We start from the raw sequence: 27,548 nt of genomic DNA, 5'->3' as shown, positions 1-27,548 counted from the left end.
CGGTCTCTCTCTCTCTCTCTGTCTCTCTCTCTCTCTGTGTGTACTGACGGTCTCTCTCCCTCTCTCTCTCTCTGTGTGTTGTCGTGTCTTTGGGGGTACCATTAAACTGAAGATATGTTTATCAATTAGCTCCCTGTAATTATTATCACGCGATTAAACTGATTAATCGTTTAATTGTAATTAACTAGGAGATCGGGGCACCAAGGAGAATATTCAGATTACAAAGCTATAATTTTCCTAATATAACTTTCCTGTACTATAATATTATATTATAGTATAGGCCGATTATCTTCTGGTTTAAATGGTGTCTTTTACCTTTAGTCCAGTCTCATTCCAAACGTCGTAAATTGTTGTATCTGCACGAACCCAGTCTTTACTAAAATCATCCATACATCAATTGTCTTAAAATCATTTATTTACTACACTAAGTAATTAACAGAAAACATACAAACAGTAATTATCGTCACAAAGGATTGGTAGAGGAATGTGCCCTTGTGGGCTAAACAGGCAGGTCGGCCTGTTGAACAATGGATCATAAACGGTCAGCTGAGAATGCACACCTACAGAGTTCATTAATATTAAACAATTGACAATTGAAGGCTCACTCATTCGGGAACAATTGCAATCAATATATATTTACGCTCAGTGTGTCGTTCTGATTCTTGTTGGAGAGTAGTTCTGATGGAGAGTCTCTCTCTCGGTTAGAATGGATCTTTCAAAGCGACATTCATTAATGTCGTCATCGAATGGTTGTTTCGTTGGTCTTCGCGTTCAATGATATAATTTACTTAGCTGCAGACTAATAATTAATATCAAAGACTTGTTCTTATTCTGTCGGTATCAATAGTCTAAAAGTTAACCACGTGGTATGGTTCACTTTCAGTAGAGGAATTGGATGGTAAAACCTATTGGCCATGGAGTGTAGGCCTGGTCTGAAGAAATGTCAATCAGGGGGTGTTTTATAGTGCCCATCGAACAGGCTTGTCAAATGACGCCTGGTCCTGTATGTGTCCCTGGGGCGTGCCTATGACTGAGCTAGACTTGGTTACAGAAATACAATTCTATCACATTAACATCAGTACAATAGCATCTCACTGTATTATAAAAGCTTTATCCTTATTAATACATTCTATACACCCATTATGATGCGAGTCTCAAGCTGATGCTATTATATAAACAGTTTTATGGTAATATGGCTATATTGTCTCTTCTGAGTATCACAAAATTGTACCAAGCGGATCAGTTCGTAGCTGGATTCTTCACCAATCTTCCATACCTTCTCCAGAACACAAAATGTCGCTTGGCTCTCCAATTCTATGAGTTGGAAGAATTTCCTGTGTCTCTCTATGGGCCATGTGGCCAGAGACTCTACTGGAATTTTAAGAGTTTTTACAACCCTTTACACACAGGGTGGATTGGGGGGAAGGTAGGTTGGGTGGTGGTGCAAAAGGGAGGGGGTCAACTGTCCTCCCTGTACCAAAAGAGGCCAACGTCTCTCGCTCTCTGTGTGTGTACTGACGGTCTCTCTCGCTCTCTGTGTGTGTACTGACGGTCTCTCTCGTCTCTCTGTGTGTGTACTGACGGTCTCTCTCTCTCTCTGTGTGTACTGACGGTCTCTCTCTCTCTCTGTGTGTACTGACGGTCTCTCTCTCTCTCTGTGTGTGTACTGACGGTCTCTCTCTCTCTCCCTCTCTCTCTCAGATCTCTCCAGCAGTGTGCTTCCTCCTGTCTCCTGGTGCCTCTTACATCTCTGGAGCCACTCTGAGGGTGGACGCTGGACAGAGTCTTTACCACTCTATGTGGGAAATACCAGGTAGGTACACACACAAGTTACTCACTTGTACACGTATACACATGAGTGTATAACCTCCCTCTCATGCGCATGTGTGTAGATCACAGTGCATGGCCTGCGGCCCCAGAGGGAGAGAATCTGGACACTCTGAAAGAGCTGCTGAAACCCAAGGCCAAGCTCTAACTATCACTACGGAAACAAGGTCATCGCTACGGAGACCAACCCAGCACCGCGGTGACCAGCCTTGGCAATGGACAGACGGGTGTATGATTGTAGACAGACAGTAGATGTTTAGAGAATTGTTTTTGAGAACGCTGATCAGAATGCGATCAGTATGAATTAATGGAAGGGTCGGTGTCAATATAGAGACTGAACTCTATCTTTCTGCTCTCGTCCTATCAGCCTCGCCATGTGTGACCCTGTATCGCCGTGTGTGACCCTGTATCGCCGTGTGTGACCCTGTATCGCCCTGTGTGACTGTGTCGCCCTGTATCTCATGTACTGTACATAATTGTAGATAATTCAGATATTATTAACATGGTAATAGGCCTCTGTGACAATTTTCCTGATTATTGGCTGTTATTAGTGTTTTAATAATGCCGAAGAATGTTGAATATGAACCATAATGTTTTTACTAATTCTTGTCTCATAAAGAAACATAACTCTGCCTTACAATAAACACCCTTTACACTGACTTCTACCTCAGATCTGACCATGCGGTCTATGGTTCTGACTAGGGATGTAAAGATTCACCAATACGCATCAGTCCACGGACCCCAATCCGATCCAAATGTAGCATGCATTGGTCTGAAAATCCATTCAAACGTTACGAATTGCCGGTCCATAATTTTTGTTGTTGTTGCTCATATTACATTCTACCTTCTGAAAATACCGTGACAACTGATGTATCCTTTTCTTCGTGTAACTGTTGACGATCATTCATCTACAAGTGATTTTACACGCCGAGCAACGCCCAGGCAACATCAGTTATCTTGTCAAACTGAGCACAAGGTCACGTTCTGACCAACGCCCAGGCAACATCAGTTATCTAGTCAAACTGAGCACAAGGTCACGTTCTGACCAACGCCAGGTAGGTGACCTGTTCCTGGAGGCTGCGAGGGGATGACGGCTCCTGATAATGGCTGGAAAAGAGCTAATGGAATGAAAAGAGCTAATGGAATGAAAAGAGCTAATGGAATGAAAAGAGCTAATGGAATGAAAAGAGCTAATGGAATGGAAAGAGCTAGTGGAATGAAAAGAGCTAGTGGAATGAAAAGAGCTAATGGAATGTAACCCTTTTGTTTTGATGTATTTGATACCATTCCACTTATTCCACTCCAGCCATTATCACGAGCCCGTCCTCCCCAATTATGGTGCCACCAACCTCCTGTGCTCTGCACAGCACCTTCAGCATACAAATGGCTTGTGTGATATGAGGATTTATTAGTTGAGTGAAGGCCTATGTCATTTGTTAGGTTATTATCTATACACTGTGTTTTACCAGAATAAAAGTAGGCCTAAACTATCCGAGACAACTCTTCTGGCTATACCTGCTGAACGGGGTTTACGATCGATTTTATTTGGATTGTTCAGCAATAGTTTTGTTAGTTTTGCTTTGAACAAACCGTGTATATGGTCATTTTTAAATATACAGGGTAAAGTTGATCGTTTCATAACGAAGACACAATCACTTTTGCGAGCTGCAATGCATGGCCGAAGATAATCACGCCATAAAACCTTCACGAACTGTCAAATTATTCGGCTTTGAGATCGGGGGTGAAATCGAAAGTTGTGCTATATATTCATTGGCTACGTCATAGCTAATTCAAACGATAAATATTGATTCATTAGCAGCTCAAACATTTAATCTGCAAAAATGACAAGTTAATTAGTGGGTGATGGTGATTTCAGAAACAGTAGGGGGACAAAAACAGGCTACATTCCCCCCCTCCCTAGTGGGGTGGTAGAGGCCTTGTCTCCCTTATGGCTCAGCTCAGGTGCCTACATAGTACATACATCATTTACACACACACACACCCATAGTAAATAGACCGTAGACATACGTATTACATCTCTCTAACACACAGTAATTTCAGAGAGGCCCAGCTCATGAGTTCCACCAGCAGCAGATAGTCATTTAGAATGGAACTTTTTATGTTTATGTGTGGGCTCCCGAGCGGCGCAGCGGTCTGAGGTTTATGTGTGGGCTCCCTAGCGGCGCAGCGGTCTGAGGTTTATGTGTGGGCTCCCTAGCGGTGCAGCGGCCTAAGGTTTATGTGTGGGCTCCCGAGCGGCGCAGCGGAATAATGTTTATGTGTGGGCTCCCGAGCGGCGCAGCGGTCTGAGGTTTATGTGTGGGCTCCCGAGCGGCGCAGCGGAATAATGTTTGTGTGGGCTCCCGAGCAGCGCAGCGGAATAATGTTTATGTGTGGGCTCCCGAGTGGCGCAGCGGTCTGAGGTTTATGTGTGGGCTCCCCTAGCGGTGCAGCGGTCTAAGGTTTGTGTGGGCTCCCTAGGTGCAGCGGCCTAAGGTTTATGTGTGGGCTCCCGAGCGGCGCAGCGGAATAATGTTTATGTGTGGGCTCCCGAGCGGCGCAGCGGTCTGAGGTTTATGTGTGGGCTCCCGAGCGGCGCAGCGGAATAATGTTTGTGTGGGCTCCCGAGCAGCGCAGCGGAATAATGTTTATGTGTGGGCTCCCGAGTGGCGCAGCGGTCTGAGGTTTAGTGGCCCCAGCGGTGCAGCGGTCTAAGTTTGTGTGGGCCCCGAGCGGCGCAGCGGAATAATGTTTGTGTGGGCTCCCGAGCGGCGCAGCGGTCTGAGGTTTATGTGTGGGCTCCCGAGCGGCGCAGCGGAATAATGTTTGTGTGGGCTCCCGAGCAGCGCAGCGGAATAATGTTTATGTGTGGGCTCCCGAGCGGCGCAGCGGTCTAATGTTTATGTGTGGGCTCCCGAGCGGCAGACTCCCTGGTTCAGCGGTCTAAGGCACTGCATTTTAGGGCTAGAGGCGTCACTACAGACTCCCTGGTTCAGCGGTCTAAGGCACTGAATTTTAGTGCTAGAGGCGTCACTACAGACTCCCTGGTTCAGCGGTCTAAGGCACTGCATTTTAGGGCTAGAGGCGTCACTACAGACTCCCTGGTTCAGCAGTCTATTTAGAAAAATATATAATATTTCCCAATGTAGAAAAGTCTGTATACATACAATAAGTACATAAATAGACAATGATAACATATGCTAGGGGGTACAACAAATGACAGATTATACAAAGACCTTAAAAGAAACACACATTGTTTTAACAGCTTCATGATTAGAAGAATGTAGAATGCATTACATTACATTTACATTACATATAACAATAGAATGGTCTTAATGTATTGCTCGAATCCCTTCTAGAAAACACAGAAGAGTGGGTTTTTATTACTGAATTTACTTTTATGAATATGAAACTTTGCCATTAGCACAATTAGATTTATGAGGTAAAATAGTTTTTCATTATCTTTATTATGGTTAAGGAAATCGACCAGCACATTCTCCAATAACAAACAAAAGTCATCAAGAATATTAACAATTATAAAACTGTGAATATCTTTCCATAATTGTTTTACATGTAGACAATGCCAAAATAAATGAGAAACTGTTTCTGGATGCTCAACACAAAAAAGTACAATCAATGTTAAATGTCTTTTTGAGTTTCTTCATGTAATGATTCGCATGGTAATACTTATGGATCATTCTGAAAGAGACCTCTTTCACCTTGTTAACAAGCAGGTATTTGTGTGGTAATAACCAGACTTTTTCCCAACAGATATTAGTGACCAATGTATTCCAGTAACTTGTGACATATGGAATGGATACAATATCCCTTTGAAATAAAGCGGTTTAGCGGTCTAAGGCACTGGATTTTAGTGTTAGAGGCGTCACTACAGACTCCCTGGTTCGAATCCAGGCTGTATCACAACCGGCCGTGATTGGGAGTCACATAGGGTTGCGCACAATTGGCCCAGCGTCGTCCGGGGTAGGCCGTCATTGTAAATAAGAAGTTGTTCTTAATGAACTGTCTTGCCTTGTTAAATAAATATAACAGATGTTATAATCAAACTGAATCGCTTCAAACTAAAACGTATCGTTCCTGTAAAGCCTTGAAAGGGAACGTACATCCCTAGTTCTGTCCAGACTATGGTTCTGACCAACAAATACACTGGATTGTTTACGCTTCGACAAAGTGTAAGACCAACTAAGTGTGGTCTCTTCGGTGTACCGTAGCAGTGCCGTACATCAGACGCAATTGTCGAAGTGCTTCATCCACAACAGAGGTCACAAACAGACAGGTACAGCTGTTACGTGTTTATACTATTACAAATACATGAAATAAGACGTAAGTGTTTGATATATAAATATGTTGTACTACTGAAGACAGATTTTATTGTTTCATAGTTAAATGTGTCATTGCTGCTTCCCAAGGTCCACTGCGGACGTTAAATAGCAGGCTAACTAGCTTGCTTGTTAGCTCCCTAGTCGGCAGGCTGTGCTAGTTATCTAGCTAACTACAGTACAATCCAAGAGTATCAGATCATGGAAACCTAACATCTCTATGGTACTATGAAATATTTTTACAATCAGTGGTGTTTTCCTGTATGTTTTCATGAACTAATTTAGCTAGCTAGTGCCACAACTCAAACCCCCCTGATGCTGTGTGTTAGGATGGGAGGAGACCACGGCAGTAAACTAAACCTGCCAGACTTTAAGCAGTGGAAGGTAGAGGGAACACCTCTGGAGTTCACACAGCAGAGACTGGCAGCTAGAGGACTGAAGGACCCGTGGGCACGGTGAGAGAGAGGGAGATCTTTGCATTAAAGATGTGTACATGTAAAGTGCCTTCGGAAAGTATTCAGACACCTTGACTTTTTCCACATTTTGTTAAATTACATATTTTTTAAAATAACAACCAGCAATCTATACACAATACCCCATAGTGACAGCGAAAACAGGTTTTTAGAAATGTTTACAAATTCATTTAAATATAGATAAACGGATACCTTATTTACATAAGTATTCAGATCCTTTGCTATGAGACTCGGCCAAACTGAGAAATCAGGGGGAGAAGGGCCTTGGTCAGGGAGGTGACCAAGAACCCGATGGTCACTCTGACAGAGCTCCAGAGTTCCTCTGTTTAGATGGGAGAACCTTCCAGAAGAACAACCATCTCTGCAGCACTCCACCAATCAGACCTTTATGGTAGAGTGGCCAGATGGCAACCACTCCTCAGTAAAAGGCACATGACAGCCCGCTTGGAGTTTGCCAAAAGTCACCTAAAGACTCTCAGACCATGATAAACAAAATTCTCTGGTCTGATGAAACCAAGATTGAACTCTTGGCCTGAATGCCAAGTGTCACATCTGGAAGAAACCTGGCACCATCCCTACGGTGAAGCAGGGTGGTGGCAGCATCATGTTGTGGGGATGTTTTTCAGTGCCATGGACTGGGAGACTAGTCAGGGTCCAGGCAAAGGTGAACAGAGCAAAGTGGAGAGATCCTCGATGAAAACCTGCTCCAGAGCGCTCAGGACCTCAGACTGGGGCAAAGGTTCACCTTCCAACAGGACAACGACCCTAAGCACACTGCCAAGACAACGCAGGAGTGGCTTTGGGACAAGTCTCTGAATGTCCTTGAGTGGCCCAGCAAGAGCCCGGACTTAAACCTGATCGAACATCTCTGGAGAGACCTGCAAATAGCTGTGCAGCGATGCTCCCCATCCAACCTGACAGAGCTTGAGAGGATCTGCAGAGAAGAATTGGAAAAACTCCCCAAATACAGGTGTGCCAAGCTTGTAGTGTCATACCAAGAAGACTCAATGCTGTAATCGCTGCCAAAGGTGCTTCAGCAAAGTACTATGTAAAGAGTTTGAATACTTATGTAAATGTAATATTTATTTTTTATAAATTAGCAAAAATGTCCAAAAAAATGTTGCTTTGTCATTATGGGGTTTTATGTGTAGATTGTGGAAAAAGTCAAACGGTCTGAATACTTCCCGAAGGCTCTGTGTATGTGAGTGATACTGATGTTTTTCTCTCCCTCCCACAGTAATGAGGTGTGGAGGTACGTGGGAGGGTTCAGCCGTCCTGTATCCCTGGGAGACGTGATGCTGAGGGGTTTTAAATGGGGCTTTGCGGCCTTTGCTGTGGCTCTGACTGTAGAGTACGCTCTCTTCCCCCCCAAGAAGTCTGGCCACTGACCTCTAAGCCCAGAACGCTTTGGAATACAACCGGATCAGATGATTTTCCTGTATAATAAATGTTGAGTGTTTTCATCCACTAAATGGCTGGTTGTGTTGGTGTGGTTGGTGTAGTGTTGTGTTGGTGTAGTGTGGTTGTGTTGGTGTAGTGTTGGTGTGGTTGGTGTAGTGTGGTTGTGTTGGTGTGGTTAGTGTGGTTGTGTTGGTGTGGTTGGCGTAGTGTGGTTGTGTTGGTTTGGTGTGGTTGGTGTAGTGTGGTTGGTAATAGTATTACTCTCCCTGCTACTCTGACACTGAAAAAGGCACATGACCAGGGTTTATATGTTTGAAGTTTTCTTGTAAATTAGGCTACTTTGAAAACAAATATATTGGTTGCAGGTTTTTGGGCTACTTCTAAATTGCACTGCGGCCACCATCTATTCATTTTACTGTGACCTGCTGACTCAGGCAGGTGGGGATGGAGGGGGAGGTGTTGAGAGAGTACTGCCGACGAGCCACCTGAGTGAGAGGAGAGCAGCATGTCATGACAAGTGATGTGAGAACAAGGAAATACCGCACTTGCCGGGTAATATGAAGACACCTATTGGATAAATGCGGCTATTCCGTTTGCTGCAAATCATTTTTGGGGGGGATAGTTTTTAGGTTTTGTGGGTTGATTTGAGTGGTTATTGCGCAACATTTTTTAGCTATACCTAGAAATCCTGGATGACCACAGTTCAGCTTTCACCATCTTCATTTCCTTAACACAGCTGGGGTCATTAGTACAGAGTCCATAGCTAACTGTTTCACAACCCAAATTCAGCTAGGTCCCTCGATCATTTCTGACCATTTTAGTTCCCTTATTCTCAGAGACTCTGTCGCTGATGCACTCCGTTTACTCTACTGAAGGAGACCCAGGTGTGCTGGTGGTGGAATGGCTGGGCATCCTCCAGGTGTTTAGGAAATACTGGTATACACTTTTTATACACACATTTTCTGAAATTGAAAGTTAAAGGAGATTCATGTTGTTGCTCTGCTCTCCCGGTCAGTCCTGCTTCCTCTTCCTGGTTGTTAACCAAGCACAAGCACTTTGCCGTCACCAGGACAACGACCATCACCACCAGACCGTCCAGGCTGTGGTACTGCAACCTGGGGTATAATCAATACTGATTCTGTTGCAAAATGTTTTGCAGACATGTTTCTATTGAACAAATCCAGGTAAGTCCCTACCCATTTGGTTTGGTTGTTAAACAGTTCCCGTAATGATTCCACCCAGCTGAGGTCCTGGGTTTGGGGCTCAGATGGCCCGCCCCATGGGGACAGTGTGAAACACCCTCTCCTACAGAACATGGATCCCACTGGGTCAGGAAGGCCCTCACACTGTGGTGATCAGACAGACACACACACACACACACTCCCATAACTTAGTTTTATTGTTCAGCACTGTACTGTAGCCAACTTTGGATAAAAAGCATCTGCTAAGTGGTATACAGCATATTGTGGTACTGTTTAGTTATTACAGGAGTTATCTTCTTATCCACACATGATGGAGATGCTATAGGCAGGCTTTCTAGCTTCAATATAAGATACTCACACAGAGACATGGACCACGTACGACAGTTACGAACTCACGGTTTAATCTCTGTTATCGACAGGGTAAGAGAGTGTGCAAAGCTGCCATCAAGGCAAAGGGTGGCTACTTTAAAATATATAAAATATCTTTTGATTTATTTAATACTTTTTTGGTTACTACATGATTCCATATGTGTTATTTCATAGTTTTGATGTCTTCACTATTATTCTACAATGTAGAAAATAGCAACACAAAAAAACTTAAATGAGTAGATGTGTCTAAACTTTTGACTGGTACTGTACAGGGCGGGGGTCCGTACACCCCCCCCCTGTTGGGAACCACTGGTCTATAGTATGGGCTGTGTAATTTGATTGAGACCACACTGGAACCACTGGTCTGTAGTATGGGCTGTGTAATTTGATTGATATTGCTGCCCAGCAGACAATATGAAGGGCCTCATCGGGCACACACAAAATACTAAAATAAGCAACTAATTCTCAAACCTCGAGCAATAGGACTTTAAATCAATTACAAATTACATGACCCTCCCCTGGATTAAGCTGCTTGATAAACCAGACCTGTCAGGTGGATGGATTATCTTGGCCAAGGAGAAATGCTAATTTCTGTTTTTTTCCCCCCCATTTCAGCTCATGAAACATGGGACCAACACTTTACAGGTTGTGTTTATATTGTTGTTCAGCATATGACAGGTCCAATGAAATGGGATGCACATGATCATTTGTTGTAGCGCTACTTGGGGAATATGAACTCATGGCCGGAAAAATGAGAAATGTATTCTGCAATGTGGTGTTCTTTATAAACTGAATTTCAGTGTTCAGACGTAGCGAACACAAGTCAAACCGTCTGTTCTACCGCTAAACGGCGCGTTGGGTTGGATCGCGTAGAGCTGCTTGAAATAGCTTATCTATTTCCTACTGTGAAATGGGTCCAATTAAATGAGAGATGAGATGAATGGTAAGCTTATCCTAACTTGTTGTAGGTCTATAGGCTATTCTGCGAGTATGAAACCATCAGTCAAGAAAAGGTGAGGAATTTATTCTGCAATGATCTTGTAAATGAAATATATGCTTATTTCTAATTATTTTAAAATGCAAAGACAAATAAATTTTTGCTCTTTTAAACTGCAAACGATTGTATCTTGTTTTTCTGTTTAGCAACCCGTTTTATTGTTCTGAATACGTTTCATCATATATTCCATATGGCTACCAGACTACGTTTGGGTTCTGGCAGTGAGTCTGCTAGGTCTAAGGTTGGTGGGAAGATGAGACCTAATCCATTCTCATGTCAAGTTCCGTTTTTACAATTTCAATTTTTGTGTGAAAACTGGCCCATGCATGTCTCAGGGGCATATTTTGTGCAAATGCAACGTTTCTAAATGAGGCTGCTGGTTCTGAACGTGAACACAGCCAACCCCTACCTGTGTGTGTGAGGGGTAGAGGGAGGTGAGGACACAGGGACCCCCAGCCGGACCCCTGACCAGCCGGACCTCTTCACCCGCTGGGCTCAGGTGCTGGGGGGAGGGGGATTTACTGAGCGCTGCTACTGGGACGCGGAGTGGAGAGGGATGTCTACAGGGGGGTGTCTACAGGGGCATAGAACAAGTAGGGGTGCTTTCCCCTCACTGGGCCTGTACTACTAGTCCGGTATTTCCAGGCCTTTACTACTAGTCCGGTATTTCCAGACCCATATAGATGTCATGTTTCCCCTCATTCATACAGAAAGACAGACAGGTGTTTGTGCTTAAAGCTCTGTTTTATTAGTAACCGTGCAAGCAGAGAGCAGCAGTAACTCTTTGGATGACTGAGGAGGAGGAAGGAAAGGAGTGGCTTAGATCTTGTTGAAGGCAGCCACGTCGACACTCTGGACCTGAAATAGAAGAGCTCAGATCAGGGTAATGTCACTACATAACGCGGCCTCAGACCAGGGCAACGCGGCCTCAGACCACTATAATACATTAGTAGTAGTAGTGTTGTTATCTACAGCGTGTAATACTCACATAGTCCTCAAACTTGGTGAGCTCTTCCTCTAGCAGGTCTGTCCCCACCTTGTCGTCCTCGACAACACACCCGATCTGAAGCTTCTTTATGCCGTAACCCACGGGAACCAGCTTGGACTGACCCCACAGCAAACCGTCAGCTACAACAGACCTCACACACTCCTCCAACTTAGACATGTCTGTCTCATCATCCCACTGAGAGAGAGAGGGGGAGAGAGAGAGAGAGAGAGAGAGAGAGAGGGGGGGGAGAGAGAGAGAGAGAGGGGGAGAGAGAGAGAGAGAGAGGGGGGAGAGAGAGAGAGAGAGGGGGAGAGAGAGAGAGAGAGAGAGAGAGAGGGGGAGAGAGAGAGAGAGAGAGAGAGAGAGAGGGGGAGAGAGAGAGAGAGAGAGAGGGGGAGAGAGAGGGAGAGAGGGGGAGAGAGAGAGAGAGGGGGGAGAGAGAGAGAGAGAGGGGGAGAGAGAGAGAGAGAGAGGGGAGAGAGAGAGAGAGAGAGAGGGGGAGAGAGAGAGAGAGAGAGAGGGGGAGAGAGAGAGAGAGAGAGGGGGAGAGAGAGAGAGAGAGAGGGGGGGAGAGAGAGAGAGAGAGAGGGGGGGAGAGAGAGAGAGAGAGAGAGAGGGGAGAGAGAGAGAGAGAGAGAGAGAGAGGAGGGAGGGGGAGAGGAGGGAGGGGGAGAGAGGAAGGAGGGAGGGAGGGGAAGGAGGGAGGGAGGGGAAGGAGGGAGAGAGAGGAAGGAGGGAGAGAGGAAGGAGGAGAGGAGGGAGGGAGAAAGCATTAGATACACCTTCCGCCTTTCAACTATTGAGTTACAGGTTTCACAGACAGAGGGGACAGACAGAGGGGACAGACAGAGGACATGGAACAGACAGAGGGACAACGTACAGGTTTGACGTCGAGCAGGATAGATGACTTGGCGATGAGTGCTGGTTTCTTGGACTTCTTGGCAGCGTAAGCAGCGATTCTCTCCTCCTTCATCCTCTCTGCCTCTTCATCCTCCTCCTCATCACTCCCAAAGAGGTCGATGTCATCATCCTCCTCCTCTACCTTCACAGACTGAACAGTCACCGCCTGGAGGAGACGGGAGAAATAAGCATCTACAAAATATCGTTCATAGTACGCTGATCTAACGTGCAACAATTTCAAAGATTTTACTGAGTTACAGTTAATGAGGAAATCAGTCAATTTAAATAAATTCATTCGGCCCTAATCTATGGATTTCACATGGCTGGGAATACAGATCTGCATCTGTTGGTCACAGATACCTTAATAAAAGGTAGGGACGTGGATCAGAGAACCAGTCAGTATCTGGTGTGACCACCATTTGTCTCATACAGCGCGACACATCTCCACACAGAGTTGATCAGGCTGTTGATTGTGGCCTGTGGAATGCTGTCCCTCTTATGTGTGAAGTGGCTGGATATTGGGCGGGAACTGGAACACTGTTGTAAACGTCGATCCAGAGCATCCCAAACATGCTCAATGGGTGACATGTCTGGTGAGTATGCAGGCCATGGAAGAACAGACATGTTCAGCTTCCAGGAATTGTGTACAGATCCTTGCTACATGGAGACGTGCATTATCATGCTGAAACATGAGGTGATGGTGGTGAATGGCACAGCAATGGGCCTCAGGATCTCATCATGGTATCTCTGTGCATTCAAATTGCCATTGATAAAATTAAATTGTTCGTAACTTATGCCTGCCCATACCATAACCCCACCATGGGGTACTCTGTTCACAACGTTGACATCACTAAACCCCTCGCCCACAAGACACCATACACACGGTCTGCCATCTGCCCAGTACAGCTGAAACTGGGATTCATCCATGAAGAGCCCACTTCTCCAGCGTACCAGTGGCCATCGAAGGTGATCATTTACCCACTGAAGTTGGTTACAACGCCGAACTGCAGTCAGATCAAGACCCTGGTGAGGACGACGAGCACACAGATTGAGCTTCTCTGAGACGGTTTCTGACAGTTTTTGTAGAAATTCTTTAGTTGTGTAAACCCTCAGTTTCATCAGCTGTCCGGGTGGCTGGTCTCAGATGATCCCACAGTGTCATCAGCTGTCCAGGGGTCTGGTCTCAGATGATCCCACAGTGTCATCAGCTGTCCAAGGTGGCTGGTCTCAGGCGATCCCGCAGGTGAAGAAGCCGGATGTGGAGGTCCTGGGCTGGCGTGGTTACACGTAGTCTGTGGTTGTGAGGCCGGTTGGACATACTGCCAAATTCTCTAAAACGATGTTGAGGCGGCTTATGGTAGAGAAATGAACATTAAATTCTCTGGCAACAGCTCGTGGACATTCCTGTAGTCAGCATGCCAACTGCACACTCCCTCAAAACTTGAGATATCTGTGGCAATGTGTTGTGTGACAAAACTGTACAATTTAGAGTGGACTTTTATTTGCCACAGCACAAGGTGCACCTGTGTTACGATCATGCTGTTTAATCAGCTCTTTGATATGCCACACCTGTCAGGTGGATGGATTATCTTGGTGAATGAGAAATACTCACTAACAGGGATGTAAACAAATTTGTGCGAAATAATCTTTTTGTGCGTTTGGAACATTTCTGGGACCTTTTATTTCAGCTCATGAAACATGGGACTGAGACGCATGCTTGTTCAGTGTAGTTATAAAGCCTAAATATCATTCATAGATCACACCATTCTCGGTACAGAAAAATCCAAACGTACACCTTCAATCTTCAACCGAATGTCCGCACAGAGTTCCGCGTCCATAACGGCCGATGCCGATGCGGACGGGGATGGACGTTCGAAATGGAATCATTTGGCTTGAACGGAACAAGCGGACAGTGCGGAAGGCGTAAATTAGACTTCTCTAAACCCACCTTGACACAGGGAACAGCTGGGCTTCTCTCCAGAACCTGGACTCTGTTCTCCAACTTGAACAAGGCTGCTCTCAGATCCTCCACCACTACACACACACATTATCATCAATCATCATTGTTTCAGTGGTCTGGATCAATAAAGATCTATTCCACATCAATGTAGATCAGAATATGATTATTAATAAATTAAAAGACAGATGTACCTTTGTGCAGTCCCTGGTTCTCCAGCTCCAGACTCTTCATACGAGACACCAACTCCTGGTCCCCACTGGCTGAGGAAGACTACACACACACACACACACACACACACACACACACACACGGCGGTCAGAGGAAGTTCACTTCAATACAGCCATATGCAGGGCTGACTAAGTAACAGTAATATCATCGTTATACACTCATCAACTGAAAACACAGCTCTCTATTTACATCATTAGAGGTCATCCTCTTCAGCAGACTGGACAACAAGTTGTTATCCCACCTACACCATCAGGTCAGCTCTCTGACAGACCAGATATTTAACTGTCGACAGACCAGATATCTAACTGTCGACAGGTCAGCTCTCTGACAGACCAGATATCCGTCAACAGGTCAGCTCTCTGACAGACCAGATATCCGTCAACAGGTCAGCTCTCTGACAGACCAGATATCTAACTATAGCAGGAGTAGGGTTCCCCAATTGGTGGGCTGAATTTGGGCCACCATTCTGAGCCAACAACTATAAAAACACCAGGAAATCAGCTCCAAGTGATGTTAATTTAGGAAATCCGTTCCTAAGTATTCCCGTGCATAGTAGAGATACATGTGATCGTATACAAATGGAAGAAAGGTTTGAAATGATCCGTTTGAGACTCCTGCAGTCAAATTGGTGTCTACAAATTATTTGTAATTATGTTCTGGCCCCAAACCATCCGGTCAAGAAAGAAACTGGTCCGCGGCTGAATCTAGTTCATGATCCATGGGGGGGGGGGTTGGTCAACCTGTGTGTGTGTGTGTGTGTCGTACACGCCAGTCCAATCCAATCCATGCACCCCTCAGCCCTGTACAAGGCCTTTATGACGGGGACTTACATTCCTGTGCTGGCGCTTCTGGGGACGAGATCGTCCTTTACCTTGGAGGGCTGACTTTACCTGGTTAACATGGAGAGGGGAAGAAGCGGGAGGACAGGACACAGACAGGGAGGAGAGGACAGTGAAACAGCCATGAAGGACAGGAGGGGAAGAGAATGGGAGGAGAAAGATTGAAGGTCCACCAAGATAAACGCCAGGAACACTACAGAAAGAGACGCCAGGAATACTACGGGAAATAAGGGACATTGAAAACAGAGAAAGATGTAAATAACAGATTGTTAACCAGAGCCACATTATTTCAACTCCACCGTCTCTGAGACATTACAGACAGTAACATCTATTCACAACACCGCGTCCACAGACAGACGCGGCAACCGTCACAGCCAACAGCCGCCGGGCGTCACCAAGAGTTCCAGAATGTCACAACAGCCGCCGGGCGTCACCAAGAGTTCCAGAATGTCACAACAGCCGGGCGTCACTAAGAGTTCCAGAATGTCACAACAGCCAACAGCCGGGCGTCACTAAGAGTTCCAGAATGTCACAACAGCCAACAGCCGGGCGTCACTAAGAGTTCCAGAATGTCACAACAGCCAACAGCCGGGCGTCACTAAGAGTTCCAGAATGTCACAACAGCCAACAGCCGGGCGTCACTAAGAGTTCCAGAATGTCACTACAGCCGCCGGGCGTCACTAAGAGTTCCAGAATGTCACTACAGCCGCCGGGCGTCACTAAGAGTTCCAGAATGTCACTACAGCCGCCGGGCGTTACTAAGAGTTCCATCCTAACTGAACATTCCCAGCAGCAACAGTTGCAACATGGAGGATTGGACAGAGACTAGAACTGACAGATGTTTTCAGCCCAGCTAATATAAGGTCAGTGTGGCTTAACACACAAACACAGGACTGTCTGAAAGGGTCTCAACCCAACTTAGTGGCGTCTCAACTGATACTCCATCAGAACCTCATCACGCCACTATCACATTTTAGTAAAGCAGGTACCTGGGGAGAGAGTGTGTGGAGGGCCCGTCGGTACGAGTGTGTAGAGGGCCCGTCAGTACCTGGTGGTGCGAGTGTGTGGAGGGCCCGTCGGTACGAGTGTGTGGAGGGCCCGTCGGTACGAGTGTGTAGAGGGCCCGTCAGTACCTGGTGGTGCGAGTGTGTGGAGGGCCCGTCGGTACGAGTGTGTGGAGGGCCCGTCGGTACGAGTGTGTGGAGGGCCCGTCGGTACCTGGTGGTGCGAGTGTGTGGAGGGCCCGTCGGTACCTGGTGGTGTGAGTGTGTGGAGGGCCCGTTGGCTCCCTCGTAGAAGCGTCTCTCAGCCTCGTCGTAGCGGGGCTTCTCAAACCAGATGTTATCTTCACCAAGGCACTGTAGACCAGACATGATGATACTGAAGGAAAGCGGAAGAGAGAAAGTGAGAAGAACAGAGAGGAAGTTAGAGAGTCATGAGCTCCTGAGTACTTCTGCAAAAATAATTGAATTTGAGGTGGATAAAATCCAAGTTTTTCACAAGGACTTACACAGCTCTCCTTCACTGTAGCCAATGTGAGTAAAACATTTAAACGTGTTAACCCTCGCAAGCTGCAGGCCCAGACGGCATCCCCAGCAGCGTCCTCAGAGCATGCGCAGACCAGCTGGCTGGTGTGTTTACAGACATAATCAACCCTTATCGCCGTCTGCTGTCCCCACATGCTTCAAGAGGGCCACCATTGTTCCTGTTCCCAAGAAAGCTAAGGTAACTGAACTTAATGACTATCGCCCCGTAGCACTCACTTCTGTTATCATGAAGTGCTTTGAGAGACTAGTCAAGGATCATATCACCTCCACCCTACCTCACACCCTAGACCCACTCCAATTTGCTCACCGCCCCAATAGGTCCAGACGACGCAATCGCACTGCACACTGCCCTAACCCATCTGGACAAGAGGGAATACCTATCTAAGAATGCTGTTCATTGACTACAGCTCAGCATTCAACACCATAGTACCCTCCAAACTCATCATTAAGCTGGAGGCCGTGGGTCTCAACCCTGCCCTGTGCAACTGGGTCCTGGACTTTGACAGGCCGCCCCCAGGTGGTGAAGGTAGGTAACAATATCTCCACCCCGCTGATCCTCAACATTGGGGCCCCACAAGGGTGCATTCTCAGCCCTCTCCTGTACTCCCTGTTCACCCATGACTGCGTGGCCATGCACGTCTCCAACTCAATCATCAAGTTTGCAGACGACACTACAGTGGTAGGCTTGATTACCAACAACGATGAGATGGCCTACAGGGAGGAGGTGAGGGCCCTCGGAGTGTGGTGTCAGGAAAATAACCTCACACTCAACGTCAACAAAACAAAGGAGATGATCGTGGACTTCAGGAAACAGCAGAGGGAGCACCCCCCCTATCCACATCGACGAGACAGTAGTGGAGAAGGTGGAAAGTTAAGTTCCTCGGCGTACACATCACAGACAAACTGAAATGGTCCACCCACACACAGTGTGGTGAAGAAGGCTCAGGAGGCTGAAGAAATTTGGCTTGTCACTAAAAACACTCAAACTTTTACAGATGCACAATCGAGAGCATCCTGTCGCGCTGTATCACAGCCTGGTACGGCAACTGCTCCGCCCACAACCGCAGGGCTCTCCAGAGGGTAGCGAGGTCTGCACAACGCATCACCGGGGGCAAACTACCTGCCCTCCAGGACACCTACACCACCCGATGTCACAGAAAGGCCAAAAAGATCATCAAGGACAACAACCACCCGAGCCACTGCCTGTTCACCCCGCTATCATCCAGAAGGCGAGGTCAGTACAGGTGCATTGTTCGCCTATTGAAATTGAACTTTAGGTCATTAAAATAAATAGCTAGCCAGCTACTTAACCCTGTTGCACAAAGCTAACGTAATAAGCAGCCAGCTTTCTTCATCTGGCTAGTGAGGCTTGACCGGGTTGTGGTGTGAAGCAAGTCACAATAAGAATTAGGCACAATAGTGGAATTTGCGGTTTGACTTCGATATAAAAGTATGTCATTAACAGTGATGCAAATGAATAAAAATAGTAGAATTATGCCATACTTTTATTTTGAAGGCTAACCGCAAAGTCCACTATTGTGGCTAATCCTTATTGTGTCTAGTGTCACATAGATGGGTCCGACCACCATTAATCAAATAAGAACTGTCTTATAAATGAGGGTTATTTTAGATGACACAAGCTATATAGTTAGCTAGCTAACTATAGCTACTGAAACAGATGTTTTTGGGGAAGAACATTGTTTGCATCCATGAGCTAGCTAGCTTTTTGTTAATGACCAGCACTGTAGGTGTGTGAGACAACTTTACCAGCATCACAGCATACGTATTGATGAATCGTTGTGACATATGAAATACGAGTGATAGTGTAATCAATGTGTAATAACTACATAAAAATGTATGAACGTGTTAAATTATTACGTGACGTGCAGTCATATTCAGGTCCTGATTGGTCAACCAACTTATTTGAGACGTCAAATAGGGTTAAATAGTATCTTTGACACGCAAAGACCCAAAAGGCATCCCATAGAAATCCAGGTTGAGAATGAAACGACTGAACAAATGAACAACGAAACAGCACAGCAAGTAAGTGAAAGAAATAGGTTTTGATTATGTTTTACTGATAATGGGGACATGTGTAAATGCCAACAAAATAACTTTTGGTCTGTGTGGTGTGTGTAACCTTTATTTAACTAGACAAGTCAGTTAAGAACAAATTCTTATTTACAATGACGGCCTACCCCAGAAGACGCTGAGCCAATTGTGCAATGCCCTATGGGACTCCCAATCACGGCCAGATGTGATACAGCCTGGATTCGAACCAGGGACTGTAGTGACACCTCTTGCACAGAGAATGCAGTGCCTTAGACCGCTGCGTCCGTGTTTTAACTGTACTAGAATGCTTAAGGCCGCTAAAATGTTAAATAATGTTTTTTTTTTAGGGGGAAAATATTGGATATCGTATCGGCCAAAAATGTCATATCGTTGAATCACTAATAATAAACAAGATGCAATAATTTATCGTTAGTGGGAAGAGCGAAAATCTATTTAATCTTTGCATTATAAAATAATTTGAAATAAGAATATTTCCTAGTATTTATTTACATGTTCATGACCAATAAATAAATACTTTTTCTGACTGATGGTTTCATACTGGTGAAATAGCCTATAGGCCTACAACAAGAAAGGCTAAACATAACATCCGGCCATGAGTTCATATTCCCCGAGTAGCCATACAACAAATCCACAGCTCTTATTTAATTGGGCGCATCATATGCTGAACATATAACATTATAATAACTAGTTCTCTTATTTAATAATAATGTCTAGTTTTTGCTCTATGCACCCAAAAGGAAGCAGGTTTTATAACATACAGTAGAATTTAAACAGGTGAACATACAGTTCATCTTTACATTGAAGAGTGTAGGGGACGCCACCGAGTGCGGGGGACGCCACCGAGTGTAGGACGCCACCGAGTGTAGGACGCCACCGAGTGTAGGACGCCACTGTAATTAGACCTACCGTAGTACATACCACTGAGTGTGTGGGATACCATTGTGTGTAAGATGCCACTGTAATTAGACCTACTGTAGCTCATTTTCCCCCTAGTAGATCATGTTTCAGAATTCGCTGGCAGTGCAGCATATTTAGGGTCAGGCAGTGCAGCATATTTATGTTCAGGAAAAAAATGCTAAACATTATTGCATTCAAACTATCTGCTGACAGGTGTATAAAAATAGAGCACACAGCCATGCAAATCTCCATAGGAAAACATTGGCAGTAGAACGGCCTTACTGAAGAGCTCAGTGACTTTCAACATGGCGCCGTCATAGGACGCCACATTTCCAACAAGTCAGTTTGTCAAATTTCTGCCCTGCTAGAGCTGCCCCGGTCAACTGTAAGTGGTGTTATTGTGAAGTGGAAACGTCTTGGAGCAACAACGGCTCAGCCGTGAAGTGGTAGACCAAACAAGCTCACAGAACGGGACTGCCGAATGCTGAAGTGCATAAAAATCATCTGTCCTCGGTTGCAACATTCACAAGCCTAAGATCCCCATGCCAAGCGTCGGCCGGAGTGGTGTAAAGCTCACTGACATTGGACTCTGGAACAGTGGAAACATGTTCTCTGGAGTGATGAATCACGCTTTACCATCTGGCAGTCCGACAGACGAATCTGGGTTTGGTGGATGCCAGGACAACGCTACCTGCCACAATGCATAGTGTCAACTGTAAAGTTTGGTGGAGGAGGAATAATGGTCTGGGGCTGTTTTTCATGGTTCAGGCCCCTTAGTTCCAGTGAGGGGAAATCTTAATGCTACAGCATACAATTACACTGTAGACTGTTCTGTGCCTCCAACTTTGTGGCAACAGTTTGGGGAAGGCCCTTTCCTGTCTCAGCATGACAATGCCCCCATGCACAAAGCAAGGTCCATACAGAAATGGTTTGTCGAGATCGGTGTGGAAGAACTTGACTGGCCTGCACAGACTGGCCTGCAGCAATGTTCCAACATCTAGTGGAAAGCCTTCCCAGAAGAGTGGAGGCTGTTATAGCAGCAAAGGGGGGAAAACAACTCTATATTAATGCCCATGATATTGGAATGAGATGTTGGACCAGCAGGTGTCCACATCCACTACATGAGTATTAGTGAAATATAGGCAACAGATATTGCATACATAACCAGTCAAAACAATTTAGAACACCTCATTCAAAGGTTTCTTTATTTTCTACATTGTAGAATAATAGTGAAGACGTCAAAATGATGAATTAACAGATATGGAATCATGTAGTAACAAAAAATATCTTTCAAATCAAAATATATTTTAGATTATTCAAAGTAGCCACCCTTTGCCTTGATGACAGCTTTGCACACTCTTGGCATTCTCTCAACCAGCTTCATGAGGTAGTCACCTGGAATGCATTTCCTTTAAATTACATAGAGGAGACTGTAGGGTGTCCACCACTCTGCCCAGAGCGGATGAAAATGTGATGACATTTCACTCCGTTATTTTATAAAATACAATTTACCAAGACAAATAAATTGTATTTATATAGCCCTTCTAACATCAGCTGATATCTCAAAGTGCTGTACAGAAACCCAGCCTTAAACCCCAAACAGCAAGCAATGCAGGTGTAGAAGCACGATGGCTAGGAAAAACTCTAGAAAGGCCAAAACCTAGGAAGAAACCTAGAGAGGAACCAGGCTATGAGGGGTGGCCAGTCCTCTTCTGGCTGTGCCGGGTGGAGATAACAGAACATGGCCAAGATGTTCAAATGATCATAGATGACCAGCAGGGTCAAATAATAATAATCATAGTAGTTGTCGAGGGTGCAACAAGTGATTCTTTGTCCTTAATCGTTTAGTGGGGTCTAACATTATTTTCAGCCTAATACATCTGATACTAAGTACCGAGCTGACAGAGCGGTGTGGTTCTCTACAAAACCTTCGTTTAGTGATCATTGTCGTCCAAATTGTTTCCATGTACCAAAATTAGCACGGCACGAGCCGAATTAAATGTAAAAGGCTTTGAAAATAAAAAGCTTGCGATAAGCTCAGTTGACATTTCACAGAAGTCTTGGAAAAAGAACAGGAACCTCAACATTCATATGAACAGCAACATGTTTCATGAGTTGAAATAAAAGATCACAGAAATTTTCCAAAAAGCTTATTTCTCTCAAATTCTGTGCACAAGTTTGTTTACACCCCTGTTAGTGAGCATTTCTCCTTTGCCAAGATAATCCATCCACCTGACAGGTGTGGCATATAAAGAAGCGGATTAAACATGATCATTACACAGGTGCACCTTGTGCTGGGGACAATAAAAAGGCCACAGATGTCTCAAGTCGAGGGAGCGTGCAATTGGCATGCTGACTGCAGGAATGTCCACCAGAGCTGTTGCCAGAGAATTTAATGTTAATTTCTCTACCATAAGCCACCTCCAACATAATTTTAGAGAATTTGGCAGTCCTCCACATCTGGCTTTTTCACCTGCGGGATCATCTGAGACCAGCCACCTGGACAGCTGATGAAACTGTGGGTTTGCACAACTGAAGAATTTCTACAAAAACTGTCAGAAACCGTCTCAGAGAAGCTCATCTGTGTGCTCGTCGTTCTCACCAGGGTCTTGATCTGACTGCAGTTCGGTGTCATAGCCGACTTCAGTGGATAAATGATCACCTTCGATGGCCACTGGTACGCTGGAGAAGTGGGCTCTACACGGATGATCCCAGTTTCAACTGTACTGGGCAGATGGCAGACCGTGTGTATGGTGTCTTGTGGGCGAGGGGTTTAGTGATGTCAACGTTGTGAACAGAGTGCCCCATGGTGGCGGTGGGGTTATGGTATGGGCAGGCATAAGTTACGAACAATTTAATTTCATCAATGGCAATTTGAATGCACAGAGATGCCGTGATGAGATCCTGAGGCCCATCGCTGTGCCATTCATCCGCCACCATTACCTCATGTTTCAGCATGATAATGCACGTCTAAATGTAGCAAGGATCTGTACACAATTCCTGGAAGCTGAAAATGTTTCAGTTCTTCCATGACCTGCATACTCACCAGACATGTCACCCATTGAGCATGTTTGGGATGCTCTGGATCGATGTGTATGACAGCGTGTTCCAGTTCACGCCAATATCCAGCAACTTCACACATAAGAGGGACAACATTCCACAAGCAACAGCCTGATCAACTCTATGTGAAGGAGATGTGTCGCGCTACATGAGACAAATGGTGGTCACACCAGATACTGACTGGTTTTCTGATCCACACCCCTACCTTATTTAAGGTATCTGTGACCAACAGATGCAGATCTGTATTCCCAGTCATGTGAAATCCATAGATTAGGACCTAATGAATTTATTTCAATTGACTGATTTTCTTATTTGAACTGTAACTCAGGAAAACCTTTGAAATTGTTGCATTTCTATTTTTGTCCATGGTACCTCTATATAGTTATGTCCTGTGGATTGGAGAAGTTGAGTTGAATGGTGAGCTTGTCAGGTAGCCTTCATTCCCTCCTAGCATGTAGCCTAGCTGACGCCATGCTATTTTCAGGTAGCCTTCATTCCCTCCTAGCATCTAGCCTAGCTGACGCCATGCTATTTTCAGGTAGCCTTCATTCCCTCCTAGCATGTAGCCTAGCTGACGCCATGCTATTTTCAGGTAGCCTTCATTCCCTCCTAGCATCTAGCCTAGCTGACGCCATGCTATTTTCAGGTAGCCTTCATTCCCTCCTAGCATCTAGCCTAGCTGACGCCATGCTATTTTCAGGTAGCTTTCATTCTCTCCTAGCATGTAGCCTAGCTGACGCCATGCTATTTTCCTGATTCATGACCACTTTGTTCTTCGGGACATTGATGTAGTCACTAATTTTGACCATCCTTCAAGGGTAAGAACTCCAATATGTTTTGAACAGATTATGAGACGTGAGGGTTGGACCATTGGTTTTCTAAGAGTCGCCGCCACACAATTAGCATTATTTTACCCATTGGTCAAAAGATGCGTTTTTGATTGGACACCTTAAAAATAGGAATCCATAACATTACAGCTGCATTTACCATTAAGAAAACTTGACATTTTGGCAATAACTGAGAAGCTCAGAGATGAGCATCTGTTCTTTCCTCTAGCATGTCTCACTGACTTACACACAATACCCCATAATGTGGAATTGTGTTTTTCAAAATGAATTACAATTAAAAGATGACATTTCTTATGTATTCACCCCTTTGTTATGGCAAGCCTTAACAGTGGTTGAATACTTAAAACATGGCATGGTTTTATTTTTTTCAGGAGTAAACATTTGCTTATTAACAAGTCACATAATAGCATGGTGAAGTTATTAATTATACTGTGGATGGGGTCTCAATACACCCAGACACTACAAAGATACAGGCGTCCTTCCTAACTCAGTTGCCGGAGAGGAAGGAAATCCGTTCAGGGATTTCACCATGAGGCCATTGGTGACTTTAAAACAGTTAGAGTTTAATGGCTGTGATTGGAGAAAACTGAGGATGGATCAACAACATTGTAGTTACTCCACAATACTAACCTAAATGACAGAGTGAAAAGAAGGAACCTGTACTGAATAAAAATATTCCAAAAACATCCATTCTGTTTGCAACAAGTCACTTAATACCGCAAAAGACGTGGCAAAGCAATTCACTTTTTGTCCTGAATACAAAATGTTGTGTTTGGGCAAATCCAATACATATTGGATTTGAAGCATAGTGGTGGCTGCATCATGGTATGGGTATTATTAATATAGTTTTCCAGGATAAAAATAAACTGAATGGAGCCAAGGGAAAAATCCTGGAGGAAAACCTGTTTGTCTGCTTTACACCAGACACTGGGAGATTAGTTCACCTTTCAGCAGGACAATAACATAACACAAGGCCATGAAGACAGTGAATACTTCAGAATGGCCATGTTACAGTTTTCACTTAAATCTGCTTGAAAATCTATGATAAGGCTTGAAAATTGCTGTTTGCCATGATCCCCGACACCTTGACAGAGCTTGAAGAATTTTTTTCAAGAATAATGGGCAAATATTATACAATCCAGGTGTGGAAAGCTCTTAGAGACACACCCAAGATTTAGCTCAATTATAATTATCTCAAATACCTCGACACCGGTGCCCCCTCACATTGACTCTATACCGTAACACCCTGTATATAGCCTCCACTTTGACTCTGTACCGGTACCCCCGGTATATAGCCTCCACATTGACTCTGTACCGGTACCCCCTGTATATAGCCTCCTCATTGACTCTGTACCGGTACCCCCTGTATATAGCCTCCTCATTGACTCTGTACCGGTACCCCCTGTATATAGCCTCCTCATTGACTCTGTACCGGTACCCCCTGTATATAGCCCCGCTATTGTTATTTACTGCTGCCATTTAATTATTTGTTTTTCATCTCTTACTTAAAAATATATATATATATATTTTATGTATTTTCTTAAAACTGCTTCGTTGGTTAAGGGCTTGTAAGTAAGCATTTCACTCTAAGGTCTACACCTGTTGTATTTCAGCGCATGTGACAAATACAATTTGATAAGATTTTAGCATTTTGCAAATCATTTGGGATTAACAAGTGATAGTTTGGGTTATGGAATCTCTAAGAGATCAGAACAGTTTTTCAATGGCAAACTATGGAACACTCATTACCAAAACATGCCCTTATCTCCGAAACCTGCTTATCATTAACGTAATGCACCAATATTTAGAAAAATAAAACCTTTACTTCAGTCATTTTGGCTTAATCTGATGGTGTGCCTTTTGTTCTTTATCCAAATATGAGTAAATAAATTAACATTCATACACAATAATGACAAAATAACATTCACAAACAATAATGACATAAAATAACATTCATACACAATAATGACAAGAAACAACATTCAGAAAATATTGTTTTGAGAAATTACTAAATACATTTTCAATTTAAATATATTTGCTTTCAGTGTTGTTTAACTCAAGCCTTTCCATTAGGTGTACAAGGTAAAAAAATATATATTAGAAATGGATTTATTCCTTTTTGGACTCCGAAAACTGTTGGAAGTTGTAGACATTGTGGTAAAATGCAAAGTATCAGATCAATAAACATAATTATGAAATAGATCAATAGAGATCCTAATCTCAGTGATCCACGAGGAATTATGGTCTCCTCTATCATGGTACATGCCTAGTGGTTTCCTCTAGCAGCATGGTACGTGGTTTCCTATAGCAGCATGGTACGTGGTTTCCTATAGCAGCATGGTACGTGGTTTCCTATAGCAGCATGGTACGTGGTTTCCTATAGCAGCATGGTACGTGGTTTCCTATAGCAGCATGGTACGTGGTTTCCTATAGCAGCATGGTACGTGGTTTCCTATAGGAGCATGGTACATGCCTAGTGGTTTCCTATAGGAGCATGGTACATGCCTAGTGTTCATGGTTTCCTATAGGAGCATGGTACATGCCTAGTGTTCATGGTTTCCTATAGCAGCATGGTACATGCCTAGTGGTTCCCTATAGCAGTATGGTACATGCCTAGTGGTTCCCTAGAGCAGCATGGTACATGCCTAGTGGTTCCCTAGAGCAGCATGGTACATGCCTAGTGGTTCCCTAGAGCAGCATGGTACATGCCTAGTGGTTTCCTAGAGCAGCATGGTACATGCCTAGTGGTTTCCTAGAGCAGCATGGTACATGCCTAGTGGTTTCCTAGAGCAGCATGGTACATGCCTAGTGGTTTCCTAGAGCAGCATGGTACATGCCTAGTGGTTTCCTAGAGCAGCATGGTACATGCCTAGTGGTTTCCTAGAGCAGCATGGTACATGCCTAGTGTTCATGGTTTCCTCTAGCAACATGGTACATGTGGTGTTCAGTTTCTCATGACGGACATTACATAAAAATAAGTTTGAAACAATTCCGGATAAAACAGCTTTGATCAATTTCACATTGGACTTGATTGTCATGCAAACGTTTTGTTTTCCCCTTGAAAGGACTTTACTAGTTACCAACGAGCAAGTCCGTGCAAGTAACTAGTGTCGTGAATTGCAGCTGTGCGTTGGCGTCTCCGAGCTGTGGTTTGATGTGTGGCAGGAGAAAACTCCGCTTAGGTAACTTCAGCTGAAGTTTGGCATGCAGAAAGTTGCTGATTATTCGGCCACGTGCTATTAAATATTCCCCGTTAAACATGTTTTCTGACTAAAAGAACATTAACCTCAACTATAGATACTCGGAGGTGTAAAATAATCAGTTAGTTTGACTCACTGTGTTTTTTTATCGAGGTTTTATAGTTGAGTCGGTGTTGCCGGCGTACACCCTGCTGTAATCCGATGATCGAAAAGAAGTGGACAGGATGGACGAACGGTACTTGTTCAGAAAGGAAGGGGGGAACTTTTTATAAGTTTATATCATGCGTGGAGGAACTATTAAACTATATAAAGAGATAGTGACCACTATATGAAACTGTAAATACTTATTCGTTTACGTTTTAGTTAGCAGTGAAAAGCTAGTTTATGTTTTTACGATTTTTA

The 27,548-nt window shown here is 44.6% G+C and overlaps 3 protein-coding genes across 5 annotated transcripts in view; 2 read left to right on the top strand and 1 right to left on the bottom strand.

Moving 5' to 3' along the window:
• The window catches only part of pecr (peroxisomal trans-2-enoyl-CoA reductase), a 16,723-nt gene extending 14,261 nt beyond the window's left edge, over positions 1-2,462 (top strand). Inside the window, 2 exon segments of the mRNA NM_001141052.2 lie at positions 1,702-1,813; positions 1,893-2,462. Of these exon segments, the coding sequence (NP_001134524.1) occupies positions 1,702-1,813; positions 1,893-1,975 (195 nt within the window). The 3' untranslated portion in view covers positions 1,976-2,462.
• A 3,623-nt stretch (positions 2,463-6,085) lies between these two features.
• Positions 6,086-8,103, top strand: ndufb3 (NADH:ubiquinone oxidoreductase subunit B3). The gene is made up of 3 exons (NM_001146531.2): positions 6,086-6,121; positions 6,494-6,619; positions 7,875-8,103. The coding sequence occupies exons 2-3, from the start codon at positions 6,495-6,497 to the stop codon at positions 8,023-8,025; spliced, it is 276 nt and encodes a 91-aa protein (NP_001140003.1). The 5' UTR covers positions 6,086-6,121; position 6,494; the 3' UTR covers positions 8,026-8,103.
• A 3,228-nt stretch (positions 8,104-11,331) lies between these two features.
• On the bottom strand, positions 11,332-27,410 carry eef1da (eukaryotic translation elongation factor 1 delta a (guanine nucleotide exchange protein)). 3 transcript variants are annotated; one of them, XM_014141295.2, is made up of 8 exons: positions 27,283-27,410; positions 16,775-16,901; positions 15,513-15,572; positions 14,646-14,724; positions 14,443-14,528; positions 12,475-12,660; positions 11,595-11,789; positions 11,332-11,464 (listed from the first exon to the last, which is right to left on the bottom strand). In XM_014141295.2, exons 2-8 carry the CDS (start codon positions 16,892-16,894, stop codon positions 11,426-11,428), a joined length of 765 nt encoding a protein of 254 aa, XP_013996770.2. In that variant the 5' UTR covers positions 16,895-16,901; positions 27,283-27,410; the 3' UTR covers positions 11,332-11,425. The 3 variants fall into 3 exon arrangements, with proteins under 3 accessions (XP_013996770.2, XP_013996771.2, XP_013996772.2); XM_014141296.2 differs by lacking the exon at positions 15,513-15,572; XM_014141297.2 differs by lacking the exons at positions 15,513-15,572; positions 16,775-16,901; positions 27,283-27,410 and adding an exon at positions 16,570-16,700.
• Between the last annotated feature and the right edge of the window lie 138 nt (positions 27,411-27,548).

Source organism: Salmo salar, chromosome ssa14 (genome assembly GCF_905237065.1).
Source record: "Salmo salar chromosome ssa14, Ssal_v3.1, whole genome shotgun sequence".
Lineage (NCBI taxonomy): Eukaryota > Metazoa > Chordata > Actinopteri > Salmoniformes > Salmonidae > Salmo > Salmo salar.
This window is presented reverse-complemented; position numbering and strand designations above follow the sequence as displayed.